General features: G+C 34.6%; 1 protein-coding gene across 3 annotated transcripts in view; it reads left to right on the top strand.

The window, feature by feature from the left end:
• Positions 1-20687, top strand: part of LOC145288060 (WD repeat-containing protein 44-like) — a 147121-nt gene that overhangs the window by 27424 nt on the left and 99010 nt on the right. For 2 of the 3 annotated variants that reach the window (XM_080136096.1, XM_080136095.1), the window contains exon 2: positions 15873-15909. In XM_080136096.1, coding sequence (XP_079992222.1) covers positions 15873-15909 — 37 coding nt within the window. Of the gene's footprint in view, positions 1-14636; positions 14823-15872; positions 15910-20687 lie in introns of those variants that run through there. The other variant, XM_080136094.1, reaches the window with a different exon arrangement.

Raw genomic sequence — 20687 nt, 5'->3', positions numbered from 1 at the left:
AATTCCAAAGTCTAGCTGTTCGAGGGAAGAAACTATTAAAAGAGAAAGCTTTCTGGCATTTAGGAACATCAACAGTGAAGGGGTGAGATCTTATTGCTAAGCAAACCCGCTTAGCAATAAGATAAGGGATATGTACATTGAGGGGGTACAAGTGAAACGAGTTCATCAGAACACATTCTATTAAAATATTTGTAAAACAGGCACAGTGATGCAACATTGTAGCGATGGGACAGAGACTGGAGCTTAGTTGATAAAGTGGGACTGATTAAATTGACAACTTTTTTTGGACTTTATCTAAAAGGGAGAGACTAGTGGTAGATGCACCAGCCCAGATGTGGCAACAATACTCCATGCATTGGCAAATGGTGGCCTTGTAAAGATACAGGATACCCTCAGGTGTGAGTAGTCTTCTAGCCCAATAGAGGGAACTTACCTTCTTTGCAGCAGCCTTTGCAATGTCCTCTATGTATTTGTTCTAGTTCATATTGCCCGCAAATGTTAGGCCGAGGAGTTTGAAGGTAGAATTCGAAGGTAGGGTGCTATTTGTTATGGATATAGGGGGTTGGAGAGGCGTCTTGTAATTGTTAAAGGAGAGCTGCTTAGTTTTACTAGCATTAAATGTTACCATCCGTTTGTAGCCCCATTCCACTATAGTCTGGAGGTAATTTTCTAATGATTCTGCCATTGTCTTAGATTTATGTACATCTGTTCTTTCCTCATGCATATTATAGAATGTTGTATCATCAGCAAATATACCCATCTCGGACACAATATTATCAGGGAGGTCGTTTATGAATATCAGGAATAATAATGGTCCAAGGATCGACCCTTGAGGCACTCCCACATTAATGCTATGCTGCTTGGATTTACGTCCATCAATGACAACCTGTATGCTTCTATTGTTTAAGAAGGATCTAATTATATTTAGTATACGTCCAGTTATACCGTACAATTTAATTTTCATTAGCAGCCCTTTATGCCAGGCTTTGTCAAAGACTGGATATATCTAGGGCTACAGCCCTGGCTTCGCCCACCTTATCCAGTACATGGTAAATGCGTTCAGAGATGACTGTTAAAATATCTGCAGTAGAACGCCATTGCCTGAATCCATACTGGTTTTTAGGTAGATTTGCTTTTCCGAGGTGGTGAACTAGTGCTTGATTAAGATCTCAAAGATGTTAGCGAAGAGTGGAAGAAGACTAATGGGACGATAATTGAGAGGGTCTGTTTTTCACCAGAATTCTTGTACACTGGTACCACAGAGGCCATCTTCCAGCTATTAGGGAAACAAGATTCAGCATGGTATTTATTGTAGAGCTTGGAAAGTATGGGGGCTAGTTCAGCTGAACATTTCTTAATTAGTATAGCAGGGATGAGATCAAGTCCACATGCCTTTGAGGTGTCTAAGTTTTCATGATATTACGGACATAAGAAGGGGTGATTTTTACATCTAATGAGGCTTCGGTCAGCATAGGGAAATTTGGAAGGGAGTTCTTTGTTGGCTCTAAGGTGGAGTTGGAGGCAAATCGCTAGGCAAGCAGTTCTGCCTTCTCCATTGCCGTGCATGCAACCTTCTGGTTGTTGCTTAGTGGGGGAATTACTGATTACCCTTTATTCACTATACTATTATAGATTTTCCAGAAATCACTATTGTTTCTTTTACAAAAATATATGTTCTTACATTAAACATTTTTAGATATAATGGAAATAAAATTTCTGTATTAGATGCCGTGCACTGTTGGGTTTACACAGCTCCCACTTCCAGGTTCATGTAAAAAAAGTGACTTTAAGAGAATTCCTGGTGCTTTTTTGACTATGTAGAGTAAAAAAAATATATTAATGATTCTATAGATCCTTTAGAGAATAGTGCATTAACCTTGCATAAACCGGTTTGTTGATTTTTATTGTACGTTTATGAATTGTCTTCATTATAAAAGATTGACAACTTGATAACGATTAACAACTTGGCTATGCAAGATCTATTGTAAAGACATAGTACTGGATTCTATAAAATGCTTTCTCAACAGTACGTGTAGTTTCAAGCTCTTCAATGTGAGAAAAAAAAATTTTGTAATGTTTTAAATTGTTTTTATGATCTAAACTTGGCTGATTTGTGATATCGAATTAAAATCTTTTTAAGACAAAAAATATTACCATAATTTTCAGCTAAATATTTGAATAAATTGTTTTTTAGTCCCCCGATTTATCGGAGAGAGACCTATGTTTTCAGTGGCGTCTGATTGCTAGATAACCGTCCATTAGTTTTTCTTTAAATTTTACCACAAATTGTATTTCATGTAGGTCAACAAAAACGGTCCTCTCATGACAATGTCCGATTCTACGCATGCATCAGATGATGTCATGACCTGATTTACTTTAAATAGTTGAAAAACCGAACAAATTTCATGTAAGTCGCGTTAGCTCAGTTGGTTAAGACCTTGGTTAATTATCTCAACGTTTTTGGTTCGAATCGTGATGTGAGATGTTTTTTTAATTTTTTTTTAAATTTAAATATTGAACCAGTGTTTCGTTTTTCAGCTTTTTTTTTTTTTACTTCGCTTATTCTTAGCGATTAGCGACACCCAAAAACACCCGGGTACCCACTGATTTTTTTATTTTTTATTTTTTTTTTTAATTTTAATATCGAAACGGGCTTATTGAAGCCATTTTTCACGTGTTCGTTTTTCTGTTTTCATCGTTCGTTTGCCTTACGTTAGTTTTTTTGTGTTTTTTTTTCCTGCTTAAGTGTTAACGTTGTTTTTTTTTTTTGTTTTTTTTTACTTTGCTTATAACAAACAAACCTACGTCGTCGTCGTAACTCTCGACGACTTCCGGCCGCGTACCTGTCAATTTCGTTCTTAAATAAATTCAAACATCTTTCACTAACTCATTCTGGTTGGCCGATTTTGTTTTCAAACTTCGCCTCAGGACTTCGGGTTCAAAAATTCACGAACTCCATATCAAATTGAAGCTCCATCCTTCGCACGAAAAATATTGATAAATTGGCCAAAAACGTTAATTTTTTCACCTCCGAAATCTACAATTTTCGACAGGGAGGGGGGGGGGTCAACAAAAACTGTCCTCTCATGACAACGACCGGTTCTATGCATGCGCCAGATGACGTCATGACCTGATTTACTTTAAATAGTTGAAAAGCTGACTAAATTTCATGTACGTCGCGTTAGGTCAGTTGATTAGCGCGTTGGTTCCATATCTAAACGCTTTGGGTTCGAATCGTGGTGTGAGATGTCTTTTCGATTTTTTTTTTTTTTTTTTTTTTTTTTTTTTTTTTTTTTTTTTTCCAATTTAAATATTGAACGAGTGTTATTTAAGCCATTTTTCACGTAACGTTCGTTTTTCTGTTTTTTTTTTTTGTTTTTTTTTTTGGTTTTTTTTTTTTACTTTGCTTATCCACCCCTGACACACCTCCAAAAACACCCGGGCACCCACCGATTTTTTTTTTTTTTTTTTTTTTTTTTTTTTTTCATCGAAACAGGCTTATTTAAGCAATTTTCACGTGTTCGTTTTTTTTGTTTTCATCGTTCGTTTGCCTTACATTAGTTTTTTTTTTTTTTTTTTTTTTTTTTTTTTTAATGTTTTGATTACCCCCCCCCCCCCCGCTTAAGTTTAACGTTGTTTTCTTTATTTTTACTTCGCTTATAACAAACAAACCTGGTCATTGACGTCGTCGTTGTAACGTTCGACTTCCGTGCGTGCACCTGTCAATTTGGTTCTTACTTAAATAAATTCAAACATCTTTCAGTAACTCCTTCTGGCTGGCTGATTTTATTTTCAAACTTCGTCTCAGGTCTTCGGGTTTGATCCTACCACCCGGTTTCTTTTTTATTTAACACCACACACACACCTCCAAACACCCGGGCAATGCCGGGTACCCCCGCTAGTCTATATATAGAAAAGCGAAAATGTGTGTATGTTCGCTTTTTGTGTATGTCCAAGAAAGGCTTTTTTCAGAGAAGCGGTCGGTCGGCTCGCACCAACTTTTTATATCACATAGAAATTATAATATCTCTGAGTTAACAACGGAGCTCGCCTGTCTATTTAATTTGCTTGACTTCGAGAAGATAAATATTCAACATTTGTCGCCCGCCGCATGTGGATTAGTCTTTTTCCTATAATAAAAGCAACATTAATTCTGGTGGTATTTTCTGTCTATCGGCGGAAATGTCCGAAAGCAATCAGATTTGATCAATGTGGAAATATTTTTCTTATATTAAAGAATTGCTATTCAAATTGGACAAGGGGAGGTGGTCCCCCCCCCCACCAACATCTTGGGGAAACAAAATTAAAAAAGCTTTCCGCAGTAAATGAAATACTATCCCGCGGTCAAAGTTGACCTCATTAAGTCATTAAAACGTGCACCTGTCAAATCTAAGTAATTAAATAAATTCAAACGTGTTTCCGTTAGTATATCGTGGTGGGTCAAAGTCGCACGCTTTTTTTTTTTTTTTTTTTTCTTTTAACACTTTAATTTCCAACTTCGCCTCAAGGGTTTGGGTTCGATCCTCATACTCACCTACCAAAACTTTTTTTTTATTTTAAACCCCCACCCCCAACCCGGAGTTTTGATTTACCCAAAACTACACACCCCTCCAAACACCCGGGCAATCTATATATATATATATAAAAGGCAAAATGTGTGTGACCATTTCGTGTATGTCTTCAAAAGGCTTTTCTCGCACACGCTCCCGGGGTCATTACTATCGCTTAAAACTGTGTATATCAGTCCTAGATAATATGTAGGATTTGGGAACGCATGTAGCTTATAGATTTATTTACGTCGACTTTTACAAAATTATTGCTATTTTGGCTTCTCGCGTGTTGATTGGGCTTTTTAGTATAAATATGTGAAACTAAACTCAAACGACGTCTTCTCGGCATTGCGCTGGGAAAAACGTCCAGAAGCAATCAGCTTTGATCAGACAGTTCTGGACAATTGGGAGCTGCTTCCCCCCTCCCCAACATCTGTTGGGGGAAGAAACAGTTAAATTTGGGTAAACAAACCCAAACGTTGCATGACTTCTATTTGGCCTTAATTAGGTCAAATGGAAGCAGCAGAGTTAACTTTTATTGCGCACGCCTGTTTTTATAGTTAAATAACCTGTTTAATGTTGTCTGTTGCCGTAGCTCAATGGGTAACGTAGTACGGTTTTTATTTTTTTCACACAATTTCCATCTCAAGGGTACGGGTTCGATTCTCATACTTACCTACCAAAACATTTATTTTATTATTTACCCCCCCCCCCCCGGAGTTTTGATTTACCTAAAGACACCCGGGCATCGCCGGGTACCTCCCTTGTCCAATAAAAGGACAAATGTGTGTGATTATTTCGTGTATGTCTTGCAAAGGCTTCTTTCGCACACGCTCCCGGGGTCGTTACTATCGCTTAAAACTGTTTATATAGGTCCTATATCATAATATATAGGATTTGAGAACGCGGGTCGTCTCTAGATTTATTTACGTCAACTTTTATGAGATTCGCGCTGTTTCGCTCTGTCACCTGTTTGTCCTGCATTTTAGTATAAATACAGTGAAATTAAAACGTTGTGTTCTCGGCTTTCGCGCTGCTTTTCCCCCTTCCCACCATCATCTGAGGGCAAGTGAAAACTAAAAATAACTCTCCCGCGATGACCTCATTTAGCGTCTTCCTGTCAATCAAACCTCTTTTACTAGCTTTATAAGCCTTAACTTAACAACTAATAAATTACTCTCACTCGTGGTCGAGACGGTTAAGTTGTTGGCCTTGGTCTCCACCTCCGCGTCGTCAAGGCTTTCCGGGTTCAATCCCTCTTCCCGACCAATACTATTTTTTTTCTTTTACACCTTTAAACACCCGGGCAACGTTTTTTTTTTTTTTTTTTTTTTTTTTATTACTTCGCTTATTCTTTAGTTTACCCCTCCCCCATACACAGGTTTATTTATGCCATTTTTTTCCGTTTTGGTTTTGTTTTTTTACATCGTCTTTTTTATAATATTTAAGCAGGGTTATTAATTACCCCCCCCCCATACACACACCTACAAACAACCGGGCAACGCCGGGTACACCCCCCCCCCGCTAGTTTTAAATAAAAATGGATTTTTTTTAAGTTTGGATAATGACGACTGAAATCGATTCAAATAACAAAAAAATGCTGTTTTAATTTTCTAAGAACATCTAATCTACAAAAAAAAAAAAAGCAAAAAAATTTAATGAGAAAAAAATGTAAAAAAATTTTTTAAATTTTAAAGACTTGACTATGAAACTATTTAGCTCTATTATGGCTGTGGTAGCAGTAAAAAAAAAACAACTTTATGGTGACAGGACTGATTGTAGAATCAATAAATAATTGGAATATAATGATTAAATGAAAATATCTAAGATAGAAAAAAAATATTAAAAATACATTTTATTAAACAATGTCACATTTTATCAGTTTTCATTTTTGTTTGTCAATTTTACTCTGCATTTTATTTTGTAAATTCATTCCATGGGTAAATGGTATACATATTTAATAGCCTTCAAATCGTGTAGGTCGACCTCTCATAAAATTTCCTTATATTACCCTTATGATGATTTCTTTAAGCTGAAAGCTCTGAAACAAACACATTTTAGATGTTCCTTCTCATATAGTCTTTATTTCAAGAATTGATTAAAATTAGATTAAAAGTTGATAAAAACGAAAACTGTCATGCGTTGTCCCTTTCTTTCAACAATGTCTTAATAACTAAGTCTGTTTGATATTTATGAAAAGAAGGCTATTTCTTTATAAGGTTGATGTCTAATAAACAACAATAAAGAGAAAAATAAGACTAATGAGAAACTCACTTCATTACTGACCAGTCAGATCGAGATACCAAGAAAGCTTTTTTATGTCACACTGCTTTTGGTTGCTATCATTCATTTTTTTTTTTTTTTATTTATGATGTCATCGTTTTTAAGTTATTCATTTATTCATTTCCTATGCACTGCTCATTCTATTATTGGCATTGGCTTTCCTGATATCTTTCTATTTAGAATGGTTTAGAATGAGTCTATCCCCTCATGATTTTATTTTTCTTTGATCCCCTTAAAAATTCCCACTCTCCACATTTTGATACACTATCACTTTTTAGCCTTTTTCATCTTCAAAGATTGTTAGCTGGAAAAGAGGGTTGAGAAGGTCTTACTAGTCTACACTATCTTAATTTGTTTTAAATGGGTTTTTTTCTTTTGAGTATTTTTTTTTTTTTTTTTTTTACTATTTCCACTCCTCATTCATCAATGAACTTGGAAATTGTAAATCAATGAATAAATTTGCTGGGGAGACTTTGTAATTTAAGCTAGCCCATAATATGAATGTGGTATTAGTGACGAGTATGAATGCAATGGATAATTGAGTATGCATAAGTAGTTTTTGTTTCTGAGAAAAAGAGAAGAAAAAAGACCAACTAAACTAAAGAATTCTTTCTCTGAGGAGCGATTTTAAATTCAACGTCAATATATTTCAACTTAAGAATTTTATTTTCTTTATTTGCATCTAAACATGTTTTAAAACAGTTTGTCTTGTATATATTTATTTACTATGATGATTAAATACCTACAGACACTGGTGTTTTATCCTTTCAGGAATCATCAGTACTGGGTGTCACGATTAACACTGATAGATTCAAACCTAGCAACAAAGCCATCTCTGACTCCATTAACAAGGACCAAATCCATTTGGCCACTGTTAACTGCAAGAAACATATATATATATATATATATATATATATATATATATATATGCCACTATTTACCTTTCCATAAAGTCAGTAACAAGATTTTAATGTCAGATCACAGTTAAGTTACTCCCTTGACTATGCTGGAAGTGGAGACTATTTAAGGAAGACATGCTGACTATTCGTGGTGTGAAGTAAATAGACTAGTGAATGTCTGAAGGCGGTGGTATACATTGTCATTTGGTAGAAGTGTAGTATTTGTAATCTGGTTCTACTATAATGAAGAAACGAACAAGTGTTTTTGTGGGTATTTTTGTATTTAGTTGTTTACTTTTCTGCAAACTTGAAATTGTGTTGGACTTGAATCAAATTCATTTATTTGACCTATATTAAAAAAAAAAGCTGTGTTTGCAAAAAGTTGCGAGGGATAATTATGAGAAGCAGAAACACTGATTACAACACTTGAAGAATTATCTGCAACACCTTTTCAGTGTATGTTGCTCGATATAAGATCATATATGTTAACTATTAATGACTATATCAGTTCAGTGTAAGAAAACTCTCATTCCCTCCCTCCCCCAATATTTCACATCGAATTCTAAAGTGAATTTTGTATTATGATATGGGTTTATAGCCAAATTGTTTGGATTATTCAGACTATTGTTCTCATCTTCAGTGTTATTCACACAATGTTTATGTCAATGTAACTTCCGACCTTCTTATGGTGTATTTTGTCGAACTAAAGAAATTTGCATGGAATCTCTAACAAAACCCTTTATTTAATGCACGAGGGTAGCATGCTTGTTCTGTCATCAATGACTGGGTAGAAGTCATTAGATAATTCGTAATTGTATTCTTCATATTGCCAGCACTGAGGATTGAACCTTCAGTGTCACTTACAAGTGAAGTTCACCTTGTACTTTATCAGTTATGCCACAGGTCAGCAAGAATTTGAAGAAGGTTGGGGGGGTTACATCAGCCAAAATGTTGCACAAATAGCACAAGATGAGAAGAGTAATCGGAATAATTCCAACTATCAATCCTCATCTCAAAACACTTTATTTTATGCCATGAAATATGAAAATTATATTTCAATTCATTGAAGTTTCTTTTTTAATCAATATATGAACGAGCCTGTATTTCTACTCCTGCATGAGTAATAATAATTTATCCGTCATGAAATAACTGATTTGCCATTTTGTTTAATGTATTTGTCACAATCGTTTGTCGTTTGAGTTTATTTCAGATAATCCCTGATTACTTCTCGCCAAGTCTACCATGTGGGCTGTCCCTTCCCCATCTACCAAGGGCTATAATATTTGTATTTTAACCTGTCCAACTATCAGTATGCTAAAACCAAGTGTGTCCTCTTAAAATGGTCGAATGTTGGTATCTTTCATTTTTGTTAAATATGCTGTAGAGGAGTCTAAGATTTTGTCTCCCCCCCCCATCATCCAGTAAGCTATAAGATTATTTCTCTTTAGTCGTAATTTGGATTCCCAATCCTATAACCCAATGTTCACTACCATATACCATACAACATGGATTGAAATATTCGGTTGATTATTTTGCTGGTTTGGTCATATTGAATGTTTTACATTACTGATGATTACTATATTGTCCCAGTGACTACTGTACAATCTTTAACCCTTATCCTCGAGTGGCCTCTGGGCCTTGATAAGTGGTGCCCTCTATGTAAAAAAAAAAAAAAAAAAAAAAAAATGTAGTTAAGGTAGCAAGGTTAAGAAAAACATGGGAGGGATTGATAAGGATGAATTTGAGGAATAAAGATCTGACAAGTGAACTTCAAACTAGGGACTTAGTTTGAAAGCCAATTTATAAGGGCTGTCCAACACATGCCAGCATGTAAAACTGATGTTGAATCAAATATGATGAATTTAATATCATGAAATAGTACCGAAATATTTGAAATAAACAAGATTGTAATTTAATCTGACTAGTCCTAACTTATCTCTCAAGTGAAGCTGATCAGTCTGTCATTGAAATCATAAAATGTTATCTTGAAGTGATAAATGCTTAATGTCAATGGAATCTCACTGATAGGATGGGAATTAGTAAGCGCATTTTGTTTTTATTTATATCTTGTTGAAACACTCCATCACCATATTTGAAATTACCAGCTATTGTATCCAATTATGTTTTTGAGATCTTATCCTGCTGATATTTGAGCTACTTTTAAATGAACATTTCAAGTTTATTATGGCTATCAAATGCGAGATGTTGTATATTTTGATTGGTGTAAAGGCATAAAGAATGCCATCTTTTGATTCTTTTTTTTTTTTTTTTCTCAAATATTACTTAAATAATTAGTTTGTGTGTGTGTAATAAATATATATATATATATATATATATATATATATATAACTGGAATTGATATATGCACTGGAGTTATGGTAACATTTATGTGCAAGACCAGCAATAATTCTCAGTGTAATATTTTCCTTTTCTGACTTAGAATGACATTAACTGTTGGCATTTATCGCAAATATGATTAAGGATTAAACCCTGCCATATCAACTATGAAATGTTAGTGGAAGTTTGGATGGCTAAATCTCGTATAGAAAGATTTAGAAAACAAGATTCTAGTGTGGTACGGCTTCTTCAGAAATATGATTAATTAGCACATTGACATCAAGTGAAAAGAATCTACTCAAATATAACTGAAAAATGAGAGGGGACATCGTTTTTGTTATTACACAAGGTATGCCAAACTGAATACTCTGCCCCCTCCCCATAATATGCATAAAAAATCTTTGTAGCTATGTATATAAAGTGCTGCAAAATATTTTTAAAAGGTGCAAAATTTATCTTGGTATTTCAATTAGCATATGAGTTATGGTCATTCAAAGTTAGTTGGACATCACGTTTTGTGTGATACTAAAATACCAGGCCAACTTACCATGTATAGCTGATAAAACTTTCAAATAACTGAAAAATCTTTTATATATATATATATATATATATATATATATATATATATAATGCCTAGTTTAAAAAAAAAAAAAAAAGATAATATAGATGGAATTAGTAATTCTTAGAAATACCCACTCTTAAACATTGGTAAAAATCGCATGCTGTCACAAAAATTGTGCGGAAGCTATGCAGAAGAACAACTTTGACAATTCATATAAGTTTTATTTTAGCAGTTAACACATTGAAACTTATCATTCATAACATTATACAGATTAAGCTTTTTTTTTTTTTTTTTTTTTTTTTTTCATTAGTATATATCCGTAAAAACCTCATCTAACATGTAAACATGGCTCAAAGCCTAATTTAGCAGTTAGGTAGAAAAATGGGTCAAATTTACATTTTACCAAACCTTTTGTGAAATGTTACACATTAAAGATACAAGCCTAAAACTTTTCTACTTAACTAATTTTTCATGAGAAATTCAAGAAGAAAAGTTTATTTATAAAACGTTATTATATTTGATAGAAAATTTTCTGAAGTGATTTTGTGATTTATAAGTAAAGAGATTAACATCAAAACCTTGAAATTTGCTTAATATGATACCTTTATTTTTATTTATTTTTTTTTAAATTTAATTGTTAAATCTTCTTTATTGCTAATTTTCAAATGTGTAAAGGTAAAATATTTTTGAATAATATAATGGAAGTTTTTACTGGCAGTTTCACTCCTCTTATATAGCTTTAACTAGTTAAGTACATATGATACACGCACACACATATATATGCAGACTGGTCCTGCAGTTCACATGACATGTATATACGCATAATGTACACACCAAAAATCCATGTAAAATACTGCTCTAAAATCGGGTTTTCCTTCAAGTTGTGGAATTCTCATGTGAAGTAGATATTTAGTTGAAATTAACATCAGCTGGCAGTAGATGCCACTTACTTACAAGTACTCTAACTTTGCAAGGACCCATAGCGCAGTGGTTAGAGTACTTGGAGAAATCAATTGTAAAAAGTGATATTCTTCTCAAGGTGAATCCTGTGTGGGTGACCGAAAGATACAATTGCAAATTACTTAGGACCTCTATCCAGTCATGGCTGATGGAACAAGAGCATGCTTCCCCCATGAAGTAAATAAGGGTTCTGCTCGAAACTCAAAATTCCCGAGTTCGACAGAAACTTCTTGAGTTCGACAAGATACACCTGGAGAAGGTCAGAGGTTACATCAACTGAAACGTGAAAATCACACTCAAGATGAGAACAGTAGTCCGATGAATCCAAATAATATGAAGGTGTTCTTTATCTTATGGATACTGATGATGAACTTTCGTCTCTATCGGAGAGTGATAGATCGGATGATAATGAGGACGGTAGGGATGAAGGTTATTTGACAGGGGTTTCTGATTTAGACAATTCTGTTGGGCGAGATGATAGCAGGAACTCTGAGCATTCCTATAATGATCATGGCAGGAATGTACAGAGTGGTGCAAGTGCGCTTCCCATGTGGAGTGTAAATGGATAGGCACAGGCTAGGTTTGATTTCACTGCAAATTTGGGCATTCAGGTAAACAGTACTAATATTCAGAACCCTTTAGAATACGCTGAGTTATTTTTTTTTTAGCTAGTGGATCTTGTTGAACAGACTAACCTTTTGCACAAGTTTCTCCAGGAAGCAAGCATTCGTCTGAAAGTTCTAAAAAATGGGTCCTGATGAATGCAAATGGGATCAGGTTTTTTTGCACTGTTGTTCATGCACAGATGAACCTCACTGTGGCAGTAAAGCTTTACAAGCTGCCACCTGTTCTGAATTACATTCATAGGAAATTTTTTACCGTGGACAAGAGCCTCCTGCTCTGGAAGGGCAGACTTTCCTGGAAGCAGTATAATCCATCTAAGCATGCACACTACGGCATAAAATCATATATTAGTTCTGGATACATTTGGGATTTCTTTGTTTACCCGGGAAGGGAAACTGAATACATTCAGAAGTTAATGGGTAGCAAAGTAGTTTTCATTTTGGTAAAAAGTATACAGTGAACATGGACAACCTTTTTAGTTCCCCACATTTGTACAATACACTTTGTGCTAACAACTATGATGCTGTTGGTACCCTCAGGGCTAACAAGAAGGAAGTACCTAAGGATTTGGGGGGGGGGGGTGAAGAAAGATGAAATTTTTGCACGCTACAGGGGAAAACTAATGGCCTTGAAATGGAAGGATAAAAAGGACATTTGCATGCTTGGTGCCGTCTGTGATGCATAAACTGTTTTTCGAAGACGATCGGGGGGTTCTTGCGTGACCTCACCAAGAGAGGCAGGTTACATTATTCCCGAACGCCTGATCGTCTTCGAAAAACTTCGGCCCGTGATGTCTGGTTCTCTGAGAGGCTAGTACATTGATCCCAAACACCTCAGTGTAGAATTCGTCTGTAAGCGAAAAAAAACGAAAGTTGTGTTTGCAAGAAAGAAAACAGACAACTGGGTTCTATTCTACTAAAAAATTAATTTCACCAAAATTTACAACTTTTTACAGATATGTACACTCCTATTCTTAGTGCATTTTTAAAGTCTCAAATCTTTCTTCTCTTCTTCATGATAGAACTCAGGCGAAATGGAGAGGGGTGGTGGTGGTCATGTCTTCAGGGAGCGATATTATTATCTGGAGATTCTGCGCCAATCTGATTAATTCCGAGGGCATTGGCCTTATATACTCTGGGTCGGGTTGGGGTGGAAAATCTAAGCCAATCAAATTAAGATACGTGTCTGGGGGAATCCCCAGATGCAAATTGTGGGTATGCAGTTCAGCCAATATTACCAGTCTTGAAATCTGAGACCCAAAATGATATCTATTCCCATGACCTTAGAGATCAATGCCTTGTCATTCAGAATACCAGGTCTGAAGGTGCTTTCCAGGCCAACAAGTACATTCTTGTTTCTACATTGTTTGGCATTTCCTAACACAAAATAACAATTATATCTCTGAGTTTGACAATAACACAAAATATATATCTGATTTTTCAAACAATAAAACAAAATATATCTATATATTTCAATTCAAGTCTTTTTGATATCCGCTGTCGTCCAGGATTAATTTAACAATTTTAACATATTTACCCGGTCTTTCCCAGGGAAATCTCAACCTCCCCAATGAGGGGCAAATCGCTCCCTCAAGTCGATCACGTTACAGTGCAAGTGCTTGTAGTTCGTCAAAGCATTCACCAATAAAGTACTTGCAGAACAGGCAGAGGGATGCAACATTTAGTCGATGGGACAGAGGCTGAAGCTTAGATGACAGTTCAGGACCTATCAGGTTGACGACTCTCTTTTGAACTCTGTCAAGGAGTGAGACAGGTAGTAGATGCACCAGCTCAAATGTGACAAGTGCTCCATACATGGGCAAATGGTGGCCTTATAGAGGTATAGGATACTTTCAGGCGTAAGTAGCTTTCTAGCACAGTAGAGAGAGCCCACCTTCTTCGCAGCAGCCCTGGCAATGCTCTCAATGTATCTATTCCAGTTCATGTTCCCTGTAAACTTTAGGCCGAGGAGTTTAAAGGAAGTACTTTCAGGTAATGTGTTCTTGGCCATTGCTATTGGTGGTAGTGTTATTCTAAAAACAGGAAAGAAAACCATTTATTATTGCTCTGAGTGTGATAAGGCTGTCTGCCATGCACCATGTTTTTTAGGTGTACCACACAGTGACCAATTATGCAGCTGCTAATTAGTAAGATTTCGGATTCGGTTTTCTACAATTCTGGTAAAAATAGAGAAAAACTGAGATTTTTGTATTTTTTGTGACATTTATAATCATTAAATAAGTACATAACATGTTAAAATGACAAGTAAATGCACTAACATGGAGTTAAATGATGAAAAATTGAGCGAGAACAATCACGAAAAATTCTGTTATAGTAAATATATAAAGGACTGAGAAGGTCTTTTATGATGTCATCCATTAAAATAGATCATAGATGACCCATGACCCGTAGAACAAGAAAGGACAGAAAGAAGAATGAAGAGCGAGCAAGAGAAATGAGAAAAAGAAAGAAAAGAGCGAACACTTTGCTTTTGCTACTATTATGTCTCTTGCAAGATGAAAAGCGAGCTTATTTTCACATGTGCAGAAGAGGGGAAGGCATATTTACACATGCATTGTTTTCAAGTTACCGAAAATGAAATAGAAATGTAAACTGATGTCTCTTTTACTGTTGAGCTGTTTGCAATGATAAATAAACCCTATTATTACTGGGGAAAACCCTGCCTTATCCGATAGTATAAAAAGAATACCTTGTAAAATGAAATTTCTAGTGAATTTTATTCACTGAACGTTTCAATTTGGAAATTACGTATGAAAAATAATTTTAGATTTAATGTTGCCCACCAAACTGAAGAATGACTTTTTTTTTTTTTTTTTAAGACAGAATGATTTTTCCAAGTGTATTAATTGTGAATAACATGAACAGCACAATGCAGAACTAAAAATTTGAAAAAGTGGAACTAAACCCATTTGTCATTTAAGTAGCTACATAATTCAAATTTAACCTGCAAAAATATCTAATCGTACAATGAAAAGAATATCAATAGAAAACGATTAAATTGTACGAGGGTCATTCCGAAAGTCATGCCTCTTATTTTTTTATTCTGCTCAAATCAGAGGGGATTGCATTGTTATGATGACCTGAAAATTTCATCTCCCTGTTGCAAATATTGATGGTGTAAGATTCAAAGAACATGTCATGGATGTGTGTCAGATTCAAAGAACATGTCATGGATGTGTGTCAGAAACAAAGGTGCGTCATTGAATTTCTGGCAAAAGTGCATTGAGAATTGTGGTGACTATGTAGAAAAACAAATTCTTGGGCATAAAAAAGGTCACTGGTTTTAATAGTATACTCCCATCTTCATAGCTCTTTAATTTTTTGAGTTGAAAAAGACATAGACTTTACGACTTTACTTTTGGAACAATCTTCGTATTTATATACTAATTTCATAGATATAACTTAAAAATAGCTGAGATATTGTGAGTTAAAATTTATGAAACTTTCAGTTTTTATCTATTTTTCCCAGCATAAACAGGCCAATTCTGGCGTTGCTACCTAGACTAGTTGAAATGTATGAGTTAACATTTGGCAGCCATAACAGTTGAAATTGATAACCCCAAAAATCTCTTTTTGTTTTTATGATTTGAATTTTTTTCAATTCTGATTCTATTATCTTTTTTTTTTTTTTTTATAGTTTGCTTAATACTGCTGAAACAAAACCAGAAAAAAAGGTAAGTTATCCTTTTTCTTTCATTTCTAAAAGCTAACGCATGCTAGCATGTAAAATGGAAGTTAAACTAATTTGTGAGGATAAGTAATGCTGTTTAGTTTATTGTAAATTTATGAAAAGAGATTGAAGTCCTTTCTGATGATTCAGATATTTCTAATTTTTTTTAATTTTAACAATAAATATTAAAAGTCAGTTAATAAATATTCTTTAAATTTTAGTTTTTCTTGAGTATTTGAAGATTATGAAACTTCCCATTTGAAAAACTTCCCATTTGAAAATTCATATTTTAGACTCGCATTAAATTTGATCTATAATAATTTAAGCAAAATTCCTTGAATTTCAATTGAGACCTTAAGCTTTAAATTTTAGACTTTTTTAGAATGAAAATCAAAATGAAATTTTAATCAAAATGAAATCATGGCATGTTTGGTGTCGGTATATATTTACTTTAATGTCCATAAGCATATCTACAACTGGTGCAAACTGGAGAGAACTTGAATGTCTACTACATATGTGGCATATTAGACTGGAACCTTCGCCAAAGAAAAGAAAGCCATCTTCTAAGCCTAAACTTTTAACATTATTGCACCAGACATATTAAGAGATTCCTCAAGATGATATTCGTCAAGTGATCAATGCCATGCCTAGAAGGGTCCTAGCATTAAAAATAGCAAAGGGAATGGCAACCCAAGTATTAGTTATTAAATTTGTGACTATTTATTATTGATTTTGTTCTATAAATTTGTGATGTTTTATTGAAATAAATTGTTTCTATGGATATCTATTCTTTTTTTGTCATGTCTGTGTATTTCATTTTTTATTACAAGCAGTAACAATCAACAGAAGTGTCTATTTCCATAATTTTTTTTTTTTTTATATTTTAGCAGCATAGGAAAACATTGATCTTGTTGTGCTTGTCTTTCTAACTAGACTCTCAAGAGGAATTATTTTTTATTTTGTACAGATATTTTAGTTTAGATACAATACACTTCTGTGGATGGGATTTGGTCTGAAGCTGCATTGGGGTTTTATTAGCTCCTTTTAGGCATTATTATTGTTCTATATAGTGTATATCTAAGAATTATTAGTACCATCCATATCAACCTTTCTTTTAATGAACTATGACGAGTTTATTATAAGGTTTACTGAAAAAAATAAAGCAAATAAAGAAATGCTCTAGTTTAGCATATGTGTGGTTATGTAGATCCCCTTCTCTATATTGTATACTTTCTGGTCACTTTTGATACAGAGGTTCTTAAAATGCCTTGCTGATGTCTTACCTCTTGGGAAAAAGGTCAACTTTAGCTTTTGTTGAAGAATGATGGTATCATAACAAACCAGTTTCTGTCACATAACTATACAGTTCAGTCACATAACTACTTTAGGAGTAGATCTTTTGTTGGCCTGCCTAGTAACCCCTTCCCACCTTATTAGGCTCTTGAAGGGTTTTTTTTTTTAATTTTATTTATTTTTTTTTTTTTTAACTAGCCTATTTGGAGTCAGTGATTAAATGATGCTGGTGCTGTCTCTTTCAGTCTTGGTTAGTCTTGAAATGATTCTACCTCCCCTTTCTTTCCTTTTTATTATCATAAACATCTTACTATTTCCTATAGTAACATCAGTGGTCTCAAAACAAACTTTCCTGATGTTTATTCATTTCTCTTTGTTAAATCTTATATTCTTGCTCTTTATAAAGCCTAACTCGATGCTTTCATTGATAGCAACGATCTACATGTGGATGGTTATTTGCCTCTTATTTGTTTGAATTCTTTCATGCATTTACTTGATTATTCTTTCTTTTTTCTTGGCAAGGATCTCTCCATTTTATGTGTCTCCAGTCTTGAATCTCATGAGTATCATTTTTATTTGTCTAAGGTTGTCTTTACTACACTCTTACTATTCACTCTTGTCTCTTTGTCTGTTCATACTTCTCTCAATTTTTTTGAAATTTTGCACAAACACTAACATGATATGAGTAAAAAAGTAACAGAACGGATTTTCCGGGGAAAACTCCGGTTGCTCCTTCCCTCCCCCTTAGGGGTGCCTTTCTGGTTAAAATGGCTAAAATTGACACTTTTGTGCTTATTAAAAAAAATTGATGCCTTGGATTTTTTATTAAACTTTCTGAAAAGTTGTAACTGATTTCTATATAATGCTCATCATTATGGCTGGCTCCACCAATCACGCAGATCAAGCTAGTGAAATCCGTTTTAATTTTTCTGTCTCATAATTATTCCCAAATTGTCTCTTTCCTTAAACGTTATTCTGATAATGATAGTCATCAACCATACTTGCTTTTTATTTTTTCACTTCTGTTCCTGACTTGTGCTCCATTTCCTCTTCTCCATTGGGTTCCTCTGATCATGTTGAGATTGATTTTTCTGTGAAGTCTTTTATTGATCAGCTGATTAGGATGGGCTTCACAGCTTTCTATGTGACGTTCCATGGGGTTGTATCATTGGCATATTTCTGAATGATGCTAAGGTTACTGACTAGCTTCTTGTTGAAATTGACTTCATTCCTCCTTGTCATTTTCTGTTCAAACCTCATTTTCCTCTCTGGTTTTCATCTATTTGTGCTTCTGTTATTGCCGATCATAACCATTACTTTAATAATTATTGTCTGTATGGTTCTGAGGCTTTTAGATAATTCTACAGAAAAACTAGCAATGCCTGCAAGAGCGCAATCTCTGGGACTAAGTTAGCTACTCCCGAAGGATTCGAGACTTTGTCTCCTCTCAAAAGATTGGCTTGCATGGCTTTACAATAGTATTATTAATAGTGACAAGTCTGCTATTCCTCCTCTTATTTAATGGTTTTCAAGTTATTTCATTTTCTTTAGATAAGATGCTCTCTTAGCTTGCTTTTTTTTCTGACAATTCTTGTCTTGATGAATCTGGTGCTGATTTTCCTTTGACAATTGATGAGTCTCTTGATTCTGTAATTATCATCATTCCAAATATGGTTGCTACGGATCTTTCTAGTCTTGACAAGTTTAAGGCTTTCTGTTGTTCTCCTGAACTTTCTTCTATCCTTTCAAAATTATTCAATCTTTGTTTATTAAAGTTGTTTCCCCTCTTGTTGGAAGGAATCCTATCTTTAAAAATGCTGGTGATCAGTCTCGACAAGTATTTCTCTCTTAGTCTCTTCTGTAATGAGCAAAGTTTTTTTGAAAGGTTAGTCAATGGCAATCTTGTTGATTTTCTGGAGAGTCTTGGCCTTTTCAGTGATGTTCAGTATGGCTTTCGTGGTTTTTGTTCAACTGTTGGTCTTTTAACTGTTTATAACTGGATAGGATAGATCTGTTGGCTTCTGGATAGAAGAGGGTAAAGCCATTATGCTTGATATTTCAAAAGTGTTCAATGGCATAACATTCTAGTCTCTTACATAAACTTCAGGGTTATGGTCTTGGTAGTGAGGTTCTTGACATTAGTTTTTTTCTTTCTGGTCAAGGACTGCAAGTAACTCTGGATGGTGTCTTTTTTTTCTTTTTTCTTATTAATGCTGTTTCTCAGGGCTCTGTTCTAGGCTCAACTCTGTTTCTTCTCTATATAAATGATCTCCTAGAATATTCAAGATTAACGTGTATGCAGATAATAGCACTCTCTATTCTGCTATTGCTTCTTGCCCATCTCCCTTTGTCAATTGAAATATATAGCTAATCTAGATGTTGCTGAGTTCAGTTGTGGGCCGGGGTATGAAATGGCTTGTTTCATTTGATCCTGTCAAAACTCTGCTTGTGTTTTTCAATCATGAGCATGACTCTTTTCTTCCTGAGATTCTCATGGATAGCTCTGCTCTTGAGGAGAAATCTATTCTGAAACTTTTTTTTTTTTTTCTCCTCATCAAATCTTTCTTGAAATTCTACATTAGACCCATTATTTTTTCTGCTTCTCACAAAGTCAGTTCTCTTTATCACTCTGCACACTTTCTTACATCTGAATATCTACAAATCTGAGCATGTAGAGTGTTGTCATATTTTGGCTGGTGAATCTCTATCCTATTTGAAGATTCTTAATAAGCTGCAGAAACATATCTGTAATTTTTGGGGGGACCCCCCCCCCTTTCTTCTCTGCAACCTTTCTCTCACAGCCATCCTGTTGCTAGTCCTAGTCTTTTCTATAAATACTATTATAACATGTGTTCCTCAGAATTGTCTGATATATTCCTTACTTTTGTTCCAGCTCATTTGACTCCTTGGTCTAGTGGTCTCCATCAATCTGCTGTTTTGATACTTCATTGTAATATGATTTACTATTTTAGTTGCTTCTTTCCAAGATCCACAAGCTTGTAGAACTTGCATCATTTCTCTCCATGCAATACATGTCCTCAACTCTCATTGGTTAGGTTTTACTTTCATACATCATCACCTTGTACACATGTCTGATGTGTTGTGATAGCACGAATTACATGCACAATATTTTTGTTGTTTGTCTTATTTTCATACAGACTTGTATAAATAAGGAAAAATAGAAATTGTAAAGCTCAACATCTGAACTACTTGGAAGATGGTGAGCATTGGATGTGTTGATTTAAACTGAAATGAGTTACTGAAAACGTAATCCTTGTGTAGCCAGAATTAATAAATGGAAATGTAAGAATTATAAAATCTAGCATTGTGGTAATATTTTTCTTTTGTAACACATGTAAACCTAGAACCCCATCCTCCAACATAGACCCCTACTACCATGTCTCCTTCTCCAACATTAGAGGTTTATGTTCCAACCTTCCAGAGGTTGAAACCCAATTACAGCAGATGAAACCAGAATATTCTTCCTAA

Source organism: Euprymna scolopes, chromosome 11 (assembly GCF_053919585.1).
Source record: "Euprymna scolopes isolate OS-2025 chromosome 11, ASM5391958v1, whole genome shotgun sequence".
Lineage (NCBI taxonomy): Eukaryota > Metazoa > Mollusca > Cephalopoda > Sepiida > Sepiolidae > Euprymna > Euprymna scolopes.
Note: the sequence above shows the minus strand (reverse complement) of the source record. Positions and strands in the feature narration are given on the sequence as shown.